At 37.2% G+C, this 16,914-nt stretch overlaps 1 protein-coding gene across 5 annotated transcripts in view; it reads right to left on the bottom strand.

The window, feature by feature from the left end:
- Positions 1–16,914, bottom strand: part of CLCN3 (chloride voltage-gated channel 3) — a 76,454-nt gene that overhangs the window by 22,907 nt on the left and 36,633 nt on the right. For all 5 annotated transcript variants that reach the window (XM_052779008.1, XM_052778981.1, XM_052778995.1 and 2 more), the window contains 5 exons: positions 8,082–8,239; positions 5,770–5,869; positions 3,316–3,503; positions 1,758–1,880; positions 203–409 (listed from right to left, as the gene is read on the bottom strand). In XM_052779008.1, the coding sequence (XP_052634968.1) occupies positions 203–409; positions 1,758–1,880; positions 3,316–3,503; positions 5,770–5,869; positions 8,082–8,239 (776 nt within the window). The remainder of the gene's footprint in view (positions 1–202; positions 410–1,757; positions 1,881–3,315; positions 3,504–5,769; positions 5,870–8,081; positions 8,240–16,914) is intronic.

The following is a 16,914-nucleotide window of genomic DNA, read 5'->3' as shown; positions in this document are numbered from 1 at the left end:
GGAGAAACGCAAACTTACTCTGACATGGAAACAATTTACCTTGGAGAATGCTAGGGATAATCCATTGTTCTTAACACAATAAATAACTACTAATAATCCAAGCCTAAACACTGTCTGAGAGAACAAATACCGTCTTTTAAACAAATCAGTGTAAACGCATGGATACTCAATACATCCTAGAAATGCTTTTACAAGAACTTACCTCTCTTTTTTTAGCTTCATTTGTGCTGTACTTTGGAAAGAGGTAGGAAAAAATATTCCCACAGCAGCAGGCAACATGTACCAAGGGACCCTCTTTTCCTAAACTCAAACCTGACGCGACAGCCAAGACTAAAGTAATTGTTTTTATCATCAAAGTCCACTTCCCTAAGTAACCTCTGATGATGAAGCCACTCAAAATAGTTTTTATCTGGAAGAAAAAGAAAATAATATCTGTTACTGTATTCTGCTTTCATCAGAAAATAATTAATTTTATCATTTTAGCTGCTTAACTTTCAAATGACTAACTTTATCACACTTTAAAACATGTACTGTTCAGATTGCTACACTGAATCCATTTGGTTGCCAGAGGCTTTCCATTTGCAGCTTACTCTAAAACACTGGACAATAACATACAACAACATTATCAATTATATTTAGTAGAAAATTAATCTGCAGTAGCTTCTAAGACTGCATTCATAGGTTTATAATGTAAATTATCAAGTGAAAGTCAGAAAACTCCTGAAGGAAAAATAGACCTGCAAAAACTATACTCAGGGTCATCTATTGTAGCCATATCACATCTGCACCGATTCTACCCCTCTCTCTGTTTTGTCCTTATGTTTTACCTTCTCTACATAAAAATTTAACAGTAGATTTCTTGACATAAAGATGGAAAACATCAGCCTTTTTTCCACTAGAAAAGATGTGCCACTTGCCTAAGGTATTACTTTGCCTAACAGTGTCATATTAGACTGGAAAATATGCCCATATATAGGAAATAATATAGTTATCATAGGAAAGGACAACATGTCTATAAATAGGATGTACACAAAACACTGGGCAGCTGTCTAGAAAGAAAAGGTTAGCTAAATTTGGAAACCAATTTAGGATGAAATCTCTTCTGGAATAATGGCACAGAACTACTCCAGACTTATTCAGAGGCAAGATTTGTCCGTCAACTTCTACAATACACATACATTAAGAAATATTTACAGAATGACTGGAGAAGCGAGACTGACCAGACTTCGACTTTGGGTTTTTCTCTCCCATTCTGTGTATAGTAGCACACAGCAATTTAAAAAAAAAAAAAAAAAAAGTTTTTGAGGCTATTACACATTTTACTTTGTGACTGTTCGATGGTTTGTGCTAGTTAAGGCAATTAAAGCCAATGCAACAAAAGATCAATTGCTGTATCAAAGGACGTGTATTCTGTCAATGAACCACTGCTCTCTTACCAGTGTAAAGAGGGTGGGGACTGGGGGGAGGTTTGGAAATCACTCTTCAGAAGTCTACTCTCTCAAGCTAAATGCTTCCTTAAAAAGTAGTCCAGCCAGAAGCATGCAGCAAAATCTACAAACTCAGGAGAGTCTCTGCAATTTGGGGTTATTCTTCTCAGCTACAATTAGCACAATTACATTATTTCAATTTGAATACTTCTATTAATGTATTTCAAAGTCACAAGGCGCCCCCTCTTGCCTTCCCCCAACCCTGTAAGGCAGCAGAAATTTTCACATTAATATGAAACATCTATAATGTATGTATTAGTTAGACCTCACCTCAGGTATCCCTGAGCCACAGGCATAGGGAGCAAATACCTTCACCAGAGAAACCGCTAAGAAGGCAAAGCTCAAAGCCCAGAAAATGTACATTATGTAGTTCATTATGTATGAACCTGGACCCTAAAAGCAAAAACAAAAACCAAAAAAATGTTAGAATATAAATTTGATGTAGGAGCAAAATCACTACTTAAAATAACCCAGAAGTACTCTTGCTGCAAAGTACACTTATGCACATATTTTGAGGGACAGTAATTATTACCAAGCCAAGAAAGAGCGAGCTTTGTTTGAAAAGCATAAAGTCATGATACCTGCACATCAGCAAAGACTGGGTTATACAAGGTAGAAAGTGTTCTAACACTTCATCTTAAAAAGAAAAAATAAACATAGCACAGTTGTGGAGGTTTTTTTAATAGCTATTAGCTGCTAAAATCTACTGAATACTGAGTAAATTTTCCTTATTTAAAAAAATTTATGGTAGAAAAAATAAAACCAACCTATTCTTAGTTATCGGAGACCACCACAAATTTCATTTTTATGGACAACTAAACCAGCACAAATACAGACTGGGTGACGAGTGGATTGAGAGCAGCCCTGCGGAGAAGGACTTGGGGGTATTAGTGGATGAAAAACCGACTATGAGCCAGCAATGTCCGCTCGTAGCCCAGAAAGCAAATCGCACCCTGGGGTGCATCAAAAGAAGCGTGACCAGCAGGTTGAGGGAGGTGATTCTGCCCCTCTACTCCGCTCTGGTGAGACCCCACCTGGAGTACTGTGTTCAGCTCTGGGGCCCCCAACAGAAGAAAGACATGGACCTGTTGGAGTGAGTCCAGAGGAGGGCCACGAAGACGATCAGGGGGCTGGAGCACCTCTCCTATAAGGACAGGCTGAGAGAGCTGGGGTTGTTCAGCCTGGAGAAGAGAAGGCTCTGGGGAGACCTTATAGCAGCCTTCCAGTACCTAAAAAGGGCCTACAGGAAAGATGGGGAAGGACTCTTTATCAGGGAATATAGTGATAGGACGAGGGGTAAGGTTTTAAACTGAAAGAGGGTAGATTTAGATTAGATATTAGGAAGAAATTCTTTACTGTGAGAGTGGTGAGGCACTGGAACAGGTTGCCCAGAGAAGCTGTGGATGCCCCATCCCTGCAAGTGTTCAAGGCCAGGCTGCATAGGACTTTGAGCAACCTGGTCTAGTGGAAGGTGTCCCTGCCCCCGGCAGGGGGGTTGGAACTAGATGATCTTTGAGGTCCTTTGCAACCCAAACCATTCTATGATTCTATGATTTTTTTATGTATAGTTATGATCAAGAATAGAAATTCTTGTGTTATTAACAGTTCTATACTTTCATAAATTCCTTACATCTGCAAAACTCCAAGCCCCCTTGCAGTGCATGAAAAGCACATTTATTACACTATAACCTATTAATTAATGCTGAAAAATAGAGCAGACAGTACAACCCAAATCTGTGTTTAGTACCCTAACCTTAAGACCATTATTTTCTTTCCATGTTCAGTCAAGCTACTGAGCAAGACCACCAAAGAATGGCTATATACTCACTTCTGCTTGCCCAATTATTAGTTCTGCCCATGTTTTCCACTGCGGACATTTATCTCTCTCCTCAAACGTGGTCTCATTTGATCCCCAACAACACTGTTCATGGTTAAACCACAAAGCACTAAGGCAAATGCCTTCCTTTAGGTCAGTCATCCAGTCAGCAGCAATGTCAATTAATCCTGCCAATGCCCCTGTTGTAGAAACAATTTTGTATTAATATTCTAGTAAATAGGTATAACACACATCGCTAAAATGAAGAAATGTGCTGGTATTAATTGATGTAAATTGAAATCACAGAAAACCTAAAGAAATAGACATTTAAAATATTACTGATTTCCAGGAATATATCCTACTTGCAATATGGTAGGATTAGTATTTGTTGAAGAATCTAGTACCTTGTATATTTCCGAAGTTAAATGCATATTTTTTCTTTTTTTTTTTCCTATGCCACAGTTCTCCAACAGTCCACTGAAACTAAGGAGTTAAGAATCAAAAGAAGACTGATACATTTTTGTGATGAAAAAGACAACAGACCTTCTGACAAAACTACCTTGCCGTGCCTCAGAGAACTCATGAACTATTCTACTATGTTTTGTACAGAACAGCGTATTTGGAGAAAATAATTCTTACCTTGCCAACAACTAGTTTAGAACAACATAAATAAAACACCAAATAAAACCTGATGACACTCATGTGATCCATATACAAAATGACTTCATTCTGTAACATGGTGAGCGTGTAAAATTCCTACTGCAGGTAACAAACAGCATAGATACTAAGCAGTTCACAAACTCAAAGCTTAAGATGGATTCTGTGTTATAACTACATGCAGAAAACTTGAAGAATCCTCAAAAACAGGCATTACTTAGGAAATTGCTTCAAAGGATTTAAACAATTAAAAAAACCCCTTTATTTTACAAAAGTAAAATAATTTTTCATGGTAGCGGTATACTGAAAAACTACTTCTAAAGTCAGTATTTTTGTGAGCATGTACAACTGTTAATTAGTTATAATTTACTATTTTTAAGGTATTAATCACTACTAGAAACAGCTGTCTAGAGACAGCCACAATTTACTTGTGTAAGTTGGTAGTAAAGAATTACCTCAGTCTTACTAATTTATATTTACTAATCTTGACAGACCCTCAGTTTGAGATCCTGAGCCAATCAAAGTCAAAGGCAGTATTTCAGTAGAACAAAATTTCAACCAAATTAATTAAAATACATGGACATAAGATCTCCCCATAACTGAAATCAAGGTTGTATCTTTTAAGATTCACTAGACACATGCAACAGAAAGCAGTTGAAACTGAAAAACCTAGGAATGTTCATGGCCAGAATTTGCTCACTTTGATGCTCAGAAACATAGCAGAGCAATTTTAACATACATAGCAGCTTGGGAGGTGGAAACACAACACTGCACATTGCCACCCAAATTATCACAAGCAATTTCCAGCAATTATGCACTCCCAGTTTGTACATTCAGAGGTATATAAACATGCTACAAACTTTGCATATATATTAACTTATATGTGATTTGTGAAAGTGATTATGTATATATCTAAGTAGTAATTATACAGTTACCATGCCTTTTTAACAGGTGTGGCCATACTCTGCAACTAATTCAATTTTCCTAGCATTTAATCTAAGAACTCTGTTTGAAATACTTTTTTGGAAAAACTGAGCACAAAGTTTGTGACTTCTCACTCCTGCAAATTTTGGTCACTCCAAACTATGCTCATAGAAAGCAGCACTGCATGACAGTGGGGCCACAAACTATCAGATGATTTGAGCTGTAAAACTCATCCTAAAGTACATCAAAAAGAAAAGATAGAGTTGAAGTAGAGGCCAACAAACTCTACCTGTTAAAGCTAGTATTTTCTCTGTAACAACCTCTAGAAAGGTATGACATAAACATATAGCTAGACTTTACTCAGGTATAAACACATGCTTTACAAGGAAGTGTGTTTACCAAAACTCATATACCAGAGCTACTTTTTGGTCCATAGGGAATAAGCTATGGGTTCAGTAAAGCTCCTAGCAGAAAAAAAAAAAACCCAAACAAATTCATAGCAGGAAAACCATCTAGCACAATCAATGAATACACTTTCACAAGAAATTCTGCAGGAAAAAAGCAAAATTTAACAGGTTGGTGTTTTCCCTATTTCATTCACAGGATTGAAGAACAGTGATAGTTTAGTAGGTGGAAGTTCAAGAACTCTGAAAAACTCTCACTAAATTCAGTGAGGACTTTGTTTTCCATTTGATTAGTAAACCCTCCCCTCAAAACGCTAAAGCCTGTAAAGGAAGATAGTCAACCTTTTCCTTCCCTCGTGGAATTATGGTAGTAGTCTGAACCAGCTCTTATCCAGGTTGGTGGATAACACACAAATGAAAAGCACAGTAACTATACTTGCTGATTAATGTAAGAAAGAAATCCTCTGTTTTTTTAATTTACCTGATGCCAAACCAGTTAGTGTGACTACTAGCCATCCTGACCATGCATCGTACAAACTTTTTGTCATCTCCCATGCTGATTCTTTCTTTTTGCTGTTAATCTGCAAAGAGAAATTGTCATATATACTTGTATGTGTTTCTGCAATATGAATAGGAGAAAAAAAGTAAGTATGACATACAGACTGCGTGATGCAAGCTACAGGCAAATATACCCTCTCTTTAAACTACAAGCATTCTCCTTGTATTTAGTGCTTTACATAGATAAATCAGCTTGGTTATTCAGACATCAAACAACCGACAGAGGAAAGTAAGTTTGCTTAATTTAAAGAACAAACCCAGGAAATGCATTATTAGGATAAATGAATACTTTCTATGATACACATCTAAAAACATGTAATTGTAAAATTATTTCTCTCCTAAATCTTAAATTATTTTTTGTCGAACCTCAAATAAACTGTTAGTGTACTACTAATAAGCTATTCCATACAATTCAAATTCCTAAACTTCTATTTCAAATATAAACATCTTTCTTTTATCTTTAGACTAAAAACCACACAAAAATAAACAAACCCAAAAACTGGATAACTACCCTTTAATATTCTAGACAACTACTACTAATGACATCTAAAGTTATTGTACTGAAAAAATAGTAATTCTTATTTTAGCCTTATTTACTTTGTGCACTTAGCTGAAATTTGTGCATAACTTGTTTTATGATTAAACCTTCATTATATAATTGGATCCTATTCTTATGATTTTTTCATACTGTAAAAGGAGCAAGAAAGTATGTGCAACAAACAGCAAACCCCCCCCCCCAAACCACCCACTAGTACTCATTCCTTCTTCTTTCTACATCTTTGATTAGATGGCCAGACAGTCTCCTATCATTCAGGGCATATTTATAAATTTCACAGTAGTTCTGTGACTATAACCGTGAACTGTCTTGTCTGACTTTTCTGGTCTCGGATATTAAAATGAGAAACAGCTGTGAGACTTCACCCTAGGTAACCTGTTTTCTGGTGTGATCTGCCTTGCCAGGATTTGGTCAGGCCCAGCATTCTATCCAATGGCATATCCACTAGACACTAACCTATGTATCTGCAATGTAAAGATGGCGTTGTATTAATTACTGCTTTGACATCAAAATACAATATAAAGCATTACATGGAAAACACCTTCTTACTTTTCATTAAAAGCATTTGAACAAGGTACGTGTTCTCAGATCCATTGTCCAAGGATCTCTTTTCCTTAAAAAAGCACTAAATAGTGCAATTGTGGATGTTTTGTTTTTTAAGTGTAAGATTTATTTTTTTTAACCATGTCAAAGTAAATCAGCATAGGCACCCTACATTTGCTTCCAGAAAGTTAAAAACCGTGTTTCCAAAGAAAGCAGAATAACAGTGTTGTATGTGAAGGAACCTCTCCCCTGACCTCTCCATACAATTATAATTAACTTTTAACTATTCATTTTGATCAGTTAAAAATACTTTAGGAGAAATAACATCTCCAAATCTGTTCTGTTTTTAAAATTAATTAATGTAAGCAACCCAAAAGTATGGCAATAAGGCTCTAAATAGCGTATTTCCTCCCAAAATGCTATTAAACAAGTCTACTGCATGAATGACGGTATCTAGCATGTTACTAATACAACTTGAGCCTGCTTCATGAAAGAACTGGTTACAGATCACAGGGATAAAGATGAATGGCCTGAACTTTGAAGATCTTCTGAAGAAATCAACAGAGAAGAGGGAAAAAAGCAAGTTCTGTGATGGAAGAGTGGAAAGGACATTTACCACACATATTGAGACTACTTTTTTGTTAAGCATATATACACTGATGTAAGTGGTTTAGATACAAGAATTTTCACTTTCCATAATCCAAACAACCGCAGCACTACACAGCAGTAGCACAGATACACTTGTCTCAGTATAAAAGCAATATACATCAGTGCTCACTTTTCTGTACAAGTACCGCCATAAGCACTATTGTACTATTACAAATATATCTACTCTGGAAAATAGCCTTAAATATACTAGCATGCAAAAAAAGCAGTACCGTAAAAATGTCATTTGGGTGTCAGGGAACTATTCCCCCCCCATTAAATTACTGTTGCCTTTCCAAGTTGTAATACTGTTGCAGGACTGCAGGCATCAATGAAATGGTGCTTTCTTAATAGCACTCAAGTAGTTCTAGCTGATGTAACTACTTACAAATTTAAAGTACGCACATATTTGTATGTGTTACTAGATCAGACCTTAATTCCAACATCCAACAAAAAAATATTTTCCAAGTATTGTTATTCATCTCAAGTACCCGTCTATGTCTTTCTCTGTCTTTGCACTTCTCTCGAACCCAGTCAATGGTGTGGAAGTCATCATACGTTCCTACTCCAGGAATTGGTTCATCCAGAAGATCCAGTAAATGTGTTGAACTGTTGATACTTCCTCCATTTGTCATTGTATAATGAGTTCCTGTGGCAGAGGAAAGACAGGAATGAATTAATTCTGCAAATAAACGAAGTATTTGAATGTTCGTAACACTATGGCATATAAAATTTTGGAACAAGTAATTAAGACACTTCCCATAATACGCATTCATTTAGGTCTCTCAATGTTGCATGTCGCTATTTTTTTCTGTCACACATCTGTAGGTTAAATTTGCACGTTAGTGACTTTGTATTTCCATTGGTTAAATATGAATATACTAGTCAAATTGTCGTTGTTTTGTGTGCAGACTCCAGATAAACTTCAGTAGAACAAAGTGGAAAAAATGAGCAGCTTCGACACACATTTACCTTGAAGTTTATTTCAGTTTATGAGCTACTAGAGGAAAATCTGACTGTAAGAAAATAAAACCAGATTATTAGATATAAAGTTCACAGCACTCCCATAAGTTGCCAGTTATTTTTAAATATATATACCATTGATTACCAATCTCTCCTACATGTCTAAACCAAACTTAAAACACATTATCAACAGATTATCATTGCAGCTAAAAAGTAACAGAAAGCCACGCGAATACTTTTTTTTTAAATTTTATTTATTTCAGGTAACCCACAAAACAGACCTCAGTCATGAAAAGTTGGAAATACTGTATAAAGAAAATGTCTTCTACTAATTTGTCATCACTAGCTCGTTCCTTCACAAGCAGCTTGCACAACATCCCAGTATTTCTTTCAGTGATGAGAATAAAAAGAGCAAGAGGCGTACTGAGAATTTTTCCCTCGTCACAAGTGATCACAAAAGTTTTGTTGTTTTAAGCTTTCAAATGTCATCAATTCTGCAATATCTTGGCTTTTTTGAGTTCCTACGGTATATTCACAGACCCCAAGTATAATTTTCTGCTGTATGGTTGCCTAAATATAGCATGGCCACCATTTGCCCACCCAACACAAACTGCTTCTGCAACAGTAATTGCTATAAAGTGAACATTTATAATGAGGTGAATATAGACAATGATTTAAAAAGTGATTACTCTCACTTTTTTGACTAAGAACGAAATAATTTGGCCAACACTATACGGCATAGCACAATAATCTCTATTATTAAAGACAGAAGTCTTGGCCAACTTGGGCCTGCATCAGCTCAGACAGGCACTAGAACTCATTTCACTAGACTGACACTGGGATGGTTAGGCAGGTGGGGTGTTTTCTGCACGGGGTTGTCTTGTTTGTTTGGGTTTTTGAGTTTTTTTGTTTTTAATTGTAGGCTCAGCTTCTTGGTGTTGTCAGCAGAAGTTTCCAACTTACAAAAAAAAAAAAAAAGTCTTCGAAGGGCCTACCTGTAAACTTCCAAATGCCACAAATGCCAAGTTCACCAGCCCCAGCTCTCCCCAATAACTGACAATTAGATTTATACATAGGTAAAATGTGCCTTTTCCCTTTAAATTTGTGAAGTCTGAGATCTAGCAGAAGCAGTGTAACACCTGGCATTATACTCAGACCCAAAGGTGTGCCTCAGCCATCTATTGCTTGAGAGGTCTCGTTTATGCCTGCTATATAACGCAGCATTTATTTGGACATCTTCTTGGTGGTGAAAGACAACACACAAGAAAATAATACAAAAATCCTATTAAGACAAAATGCAATCTAACATTTTCAAGACACAAAAACTACTATTAATTACATATACACATTACATATAGAAAAGCTTAAAAAAAAAAAAAATTATAGACTTTTAAATCTTAAAGAAAAAGAAGAGAATGCAAATGCAGGAAACAACAACTCAACAATGCCAATACCATTCTCTCATACTAGCCTGGCTGCCATCTTTCCTAATACTGTTTTTTTCCCAGTCTATGCCATATTAAATTCTCCCTCATCTATTCACCATAGCTAAGCTCTGTAAATCTCTTCTCAAAGCTGCTGCTAAGTCTCTCTTAAAGCAGATGTAAAGAAGCATTACCTATGCTTCCATTAATAAAAAGCTAACAACAACAAATTAAATCAGATTTGCTAATAAAGGTAATTGTGAAAACCTTGCTTTAGGATAAGGGATTCAATTCTCTTGCTGTTTCCAATTCTAACTAGAAAGGAAGTCTAAGATACATGTCTGGCTAGCTGAAAGGGCAAGCCGATCTAATAACAAAATTCACACTGTAATGATTAGTTTAGCTCTCAAAATTAAGAGAGTAACAGAATACATTATGAAAATGGTTTTTTTTTTACATGAAATTAACCTCCTTTGCAAAGCAAAGGGACATAAATTATATTCAGCCACAGTTTAACTATTAATTTCTTACAAAGTTACAATGTTATCAAGCAGTCTCCTGAACCTGAGTGATCATGGTAGGACAAAAGCTTGCCTTTGCCATGGGGGAGTTGGTTTTATGCCCTCCTATATATGAAGCAGTATCAAGCTATAAAGAGCATGCAATCCTATGCCACACAAGGCAAAGGAGAGTTGAGAGTTATAAGTGTATCACAAACAGTAACAGATGATTTTATGCATATCACAAAGTGCTGAACTGGAATTCTCTCCAGGGAAACCATCAGGAATGGTACCATACTCACTGCACCAGACCCCATGCAGAACTTGGAGCAGACTACAAAGAATGGTCATTGCCTGGATACAGTAAAAATCCCACTGAAACCATGTCAGGTTCCTGCTTTGCCAGCATTTGCTGGCACACCAAATACTGGAATATACATGATTATTGTATGATGGGGAGGAGACACAGAACAAGACCTGAAGCTGAAGATGTGGTTTTGTTGAATACAGAGCTGCCGTCAATGCCTGATACAGCTGAATAGCTATAATCTTGTACCAAGTGAGAAACAGGCAGCAGTGATACCCTGCATTAGTGTGTGGTAGAAAGGCTGCCCTATAGAGGACCACGAAGAGGACAACTGTACAAAATCTGATGCTCTGTATCTAAGACACGTAAGTCTGACAGCAGTGGGAGAGGACATGCTCCAGCTAGTATTATGATCTAGATAGCATATAGCTGTTCTAAAGGAGAATTTAGAGAAATATACCTTTACTAATACTCAACACTTTCCCAAACTTCCACTTCCCTTTCTTCCTTTCCTTCTCTAGTGTTTCACACAGTAAGATGCTCTTTCCAGCTATGATGATAATGATTTTCATCAGCATAAACACATGGAAATTCTCATAATTTACTGCCAGCTTCATCAAAGTGTTATTAAATTTATTTTCAACTCAATAGATTTTGTTAAAATCCTTACCATAATATACATTTTTCATCACAAGATTCTAACCTCCAACCAGGAAATCATCATTGCCCTGATAAATCGTAGCATTTAGCAAATGTAGCCTTCTGATGTTCCCAATATTCAGAAAGTATTTCCCCTCCCTTCCTCCCCCTTCTCTCCAGTCCTCAAGTTTCAAGACTCTTTCTCAGGCTACAACTCAATGCAAGTGCTTTTCACCAAAATTCAAGCAGCCTTAGTCTTAAAAACAAGCACTTAACACACAAGGTACATAGGCACAGCCTCTAGATACAATAAGAGAACACCTCCATTTTCCATATGCACACACCCGAGCCATTCTGCAGCTGTAAAGAAAGTAAAGCCTTCTTTTTGTTACATATGAGTTTGCTTAAGGCTTTATTAGACTGGGAAGCAGATGGTAAAAGTAGCAGGCAGAACTTTTATTATTACTGTTATTCCAAACTAACCTACGTTACTACAGGGAGGCAAACAGTAATATACTGATCCTCTCAGAGGCTCAATACAGCTCACAGGAATCCTTACAAAGCAAATTCAACACAATCCTTCCACACTTCGCAAAACTAAGGTAGCTGGCATCCCTTTATTAGCACACTCTTCTCCAACAGCATCTTTAACAATCCTGTATTCTCAACATAAAACTAGCAAGCTGCTGCAATCACAGACTGCAAGCTTGCAGACAGTAAGCTTCTAGACAATAAAAGCAACATGCTTCAGAGAAAGGAGATTGTCTCTTTTAGGTGATTCAGTCACTGTAGGTCTTGCCTGAACTACCTTCTAGGAAGGCAGCTGACTTTTGTTACCCTTCCATGCATGTAATTTCAAGCCTTCAGCACGATCCTTTCTCAGCAATCAGCTCTGGTAGTGCTGAAGAACTGCTTCCAGTGAAGTTGTTCAGAAAAAAAACCCCAACAAAAATCTAATAAAGAATATTGCATCATGTTGAAAGAAAAAACCTGTAATAAGCATTAAGGTTAACAGTAAAACACTGTACTTTGGGACACCAAAGAATGAGGTACAGCAAAAACAAACAAAAATGCTACATGGACAAAACTGGAATAAGAGAAGTAAATTCCAACACCAAAAAAAGCTCTCACCTCTGAAAAAGTGGGGGGTTTGTTTGTTCCTTTTTTTTTTTAATGAGAATGAAAAAAATACAATCCAAAATCGCTTGAGAGGACACTATGCCTGATAGAAAAAGCAGTCCTTACCATATTGTTCTCCTTCATTTCCCTCTGCACATGAAGTTATACTGAATGGCTGTAGCCCCAAACACTGATCCAACCTCCTGCTTTGCTTAGGTAGTCCCTCCTGACGTAAAGCATGAACAAAGAAATTACAGAACTAATATTTTCCTATACTCACACAAGTTGTTTTAAACATTACAGATTCCTCCTTGCTTTACGTCCCCCCTGAGGCAAGGAATCTCTCTTCTTTCGTATTCTATATATATGCCTCATACAAGCAGTCTTCAATCTTGATTGATGTTGGAACTATGATAAACATGACAAAAAGCTGATTTATGTAGATTACACACAGCATTTTCCAGGTGCCATGCATAGCATTTTCAAAGGCTGCCTCATCTCCTGTAGTAGTGATCCCATACTCCCTTGTCCTTTTGCAACTCAGTAGATTTCTTTCAGATTTGAAAGCATGCCTGGGCAACACACAGCTGATAAAAGTCGTGGTTTTTTAAAGAAAAATACCTGGTAAGTTTTTAGCTAATTCATTTAAAAAGAAAAAGATCACGTCAGCAAGGACTCATACTTTTAAAATGCAAGCAGACCATCACCGACTATTCTCGATGGTACAGTTCAAAAATTTTCACGATAAAACATTTTAAAACACTAACAAATCAAAACATGAGTTGCCAACACTCATATGCTGTTGCATTTTTCGCTTCACAGACCTCTCGGAACAAGTCCCCAGTGAAGAAACCCAGCAGATCGTAAAGATCTTCAGGGTCTTGCCATCCTGGTCCCTGGTATGAAGAAATGAAGAGCCAGTGGACCTGCGTCCTCTTCCAGGGAGGCAGTGGGTTCCAGTTTCCACACTCTCTGATTTAAAAATCCCACCGAAAGTACACTTAAAACACCTTGAGTTAAAGAAACAAGGGAGCTAGTGCTTCACAGTTATCTAAATACAGTTTCACACAAGAAAGGGGTTTTGCAACATACTTGATGCTCCCGATTCCTGCATAGCTGTTCAACAATCCTTCCCGACTCTTTCCTTGTGTGCAGTGTTCCTTCTTTTCTCATAAAAATAACAGGAACATCAAGATTTAAGACAAATGCTGCAACCCGGGTAATCAAACAGTGCATGATAGATTTTTATGTGGTTCTCCACCATGTGATTATCTGAACAATTACCCAGTATCACCTAGAGAACAAATCCACACAACTACAGCCTCCATAGAGGATAACGTACAGAACTGAGACATGAACAGGCTCAAGACGGTGGCTAGCAGAATTAACAAGGGACCACAATTTTATGATAAAGTTGAAGACCCCTTCTACAGCATATGATATATGTCTTCTGAATGCACTACTCTGTCCCAAACTGAGCATGTATCAGCTTGCTCCATTTTATGAAATGAGACATTTCTCAGGACATAATTACACAACAAGGCTGAGCTGATCTAACAGACTGCTGCCACTCAAATAGGAGATCTTGCTCCCCCTATTTCTCCCTCTCATTCTTGGTCACACACTCCCACTCTCACCCTCAGATCAGCTCTGTCACCTGTGGATCTGACTGCACAGTAAACCAAGCAAACGTGCTAATCCAACTAAGCAGACAAAACTAACAAAAAAAAAAAAATTCTGCCATTATACAGAACTGGAATCAAGCTTCTGTGCTGTCAGACAAGAAACAGAGCCAGTGCAAGAGCCAGAACCGAGAGAGGAGATGGGGAACAGCAAGCAAGTTCACCCACTTCCACAGCAACAAACTGTCAGACTAGTTATACCGAAATATATAAATGCACCCTTGGGTCTTGTTAGATTTTAATTACATCCTTTTGCTGGAAACAATTCAAAACTTCTATATAAATATTAATATCCTGACACTATACAGTAATATCCATTTCACAGAGCTCAAAACTCCCAAAGGTGGCTATGTTTAGAAACATCTCGGAGTTGTGAATACAACAACAGATAAACAACGTCAATATTGGAGTCAATGGCAGAGCAATAACAGGACCCAGTTTCTCAAAGGTATTTCTCTACAAGCTATGTAACTGCTAACTCTTACAGCAAGAATACACTAGTTTGCTGCTGCTCACACATCCCTTTTTCTAGGCTGCGCACAACTACACAGTATTGCCCTCAGCAGCTGCCCTTCTGGCTGACAGAAGGGCAACATGTTTCATTTGTGCTACTCCAAGCAGAGTGAAAGGAGGGGCGGGGGAATAAATGCACCTCAGAGTGAAAATGAAGCTAATCAGTTTACAGCAAAGGCTGGAATAAAGCTCTCTCTGACGTGACCATCGAAACCTGCTGAGTGTTAAAATCAGCAGGGGCTGTACCTTTCCAGAGGCCAGATACTAATCCAAGTGTGTACTAATACACACTTCACCCGTGTGTCCTTGAATACTAGATGGCAAGGGGAATGGAGGCAGGGAAGCACCCCGAGTGCAATGCACACCAGAAGGATCATTTACACTTGTAACAAAGAAGAATTTTATACACAAGGTATGTGTCAGTGCCTCAGCTTCTTTCTGTTTCCATATTCAGACTTCAAAGTACAAGGCTTTCAATTAAAAAAAAAGACAAGAAACAATCGTCAGTTTATTTAAATTTGTCTGTAACCACTCAAGAAGAATCATTAAGCACTATTGTCTTTTCCTGGCTAAAAGTAATTTTAAAATTTCAGAATCAGGAGAACAGCATGCCAAGCCAGAGTGCTATCATTTGCTACTGTTGATGATTAATGATTTTAAAGTCTTTGTAATCAAGTAACACATTACCCTTTGTATGTTACTATGAATTTTCAGCCTGTCTCTTCAGTTGGCTCTTCTAAACTGCATCAAATGCTTACAAGCACAAATTGGTCTCTGCATTGCAATCAAAATGCATACAAAAATGACAAAACTATATATACACGAACCGAAAAAAAAAAATCAGCCGGAAGAAATCTGACAGGTGGGAAACAGGAAGACTCAGAACAAGCTTTGAAGAACAGGGAAAAGAAATAAAATGCTTTACCAAAGTACTGAGTGGTAATCCCCTCCTCTCCATCTCTTCTGACCAAAAAAAAAAAAAAAAAAAAAAATCTGTGTTTAAAAATAACCTTTTAAAAAGTAGGAGTAAAACAAAAGTTGAATATTAGCACCTCAGAGTTAAACCAAGACTTTTGAAGACTTGCGTCCACTGCAAATGCACAGGAATCTGAGAAGGCGGCAAAGCGGAGGTCAAGTATTGCTCAACGTGTACAGCATAATTAAAAAAAGAACATAAATAGCTTTGGCTTTTTACTTTAGGTGGAAGAAACACTTCTGTTTCTATGATGCTGCAAAAAAATGGCTTTATTATTACAGATTTCTTTTCTTGTAGTCTTAAAGACAGAATGGACTATATTTATTTATTTAAGTCTATAATGAATATGGACTTCAGATATGCAAGGGAAAAGTTATGGTGATCCCCACACTACTAACTTTACAACTTATATTTAAGATTAACAGTGCAGGAAGGAGATCAGAAAAATAAAAGGTATAAAGATATATAAAGTTAGATAAAGCAAATGTTACAAAAGGGAAGTAATCTATCACGTAACAAGGGCCAAGGCAATGAGTCAGAACAACAGAAATTTAGATAATCAGATTTCTAAGCACTGCTGCTGCATGTACGTAAGAGCTACTTACTTATATGTTGTTTTGGAAAGCAAAGGCAGGATGCAACGAAAATAATAATTCTGCTAATATGATTGTCTCAATGAGGCCATGTCCCGGCCCAAGGAGGCCATAATCTCGGTTTGTTCATGAGCTTTCTTTCAGATAACAGTACATCTCAAAATTACTTCCAAAATTGAGAAATGCTTGCCTAACAGAGAAACTTACCAGTCGTATAGCACAGGCACACAGATAACCTGCAACTACCTACAAAGAACTGTAGTTATATCTCATGGTACTTTCTGTTAATCACCAAAGTCAAATACGCTAAACTCATAATTGAAAGTCCTTATTCCCTACTAGGAACCTTAAAACAAGTGCAGCAGAAATTCAGTGCTGTAACCATGCTGAGTTTCTCCAAGTAATGCTTCTTCTCAAAGCATTCAATGTTAGACAACTATAATCATCGTGATCATATCTTCTGTCATGAACCTGTAATTAGTGTAAAAATTAATTTTATTACTCTTCCTCTGCTACTAATAAAATTTCAGGGTCAAACTCTAGCTCTGAGCATGTGTACACAACTTTCACACCCATTTACTTCAAAAGCCACACTGAGAATTTCAGTC

Source organism: Harpia harpyja, chromosome 2 (assembly GCF_026419915.1).
Source record: "Harpia harpyja isolate bHarHar1 chromosome 2, bHarHar1 primary haplotype, whole genome shotgun sequence".
Taxonomy (NCBI): Eukaryota; Metazoa; Chordata; class Aves; order Accipitriformes; family Accipitridae; genus Harpia; species Harpia harpyja.
Note: the sequence above shows the minus strand (reverse complement) of the source record. Positions and strands in the feature narration are given on the sequence as shown.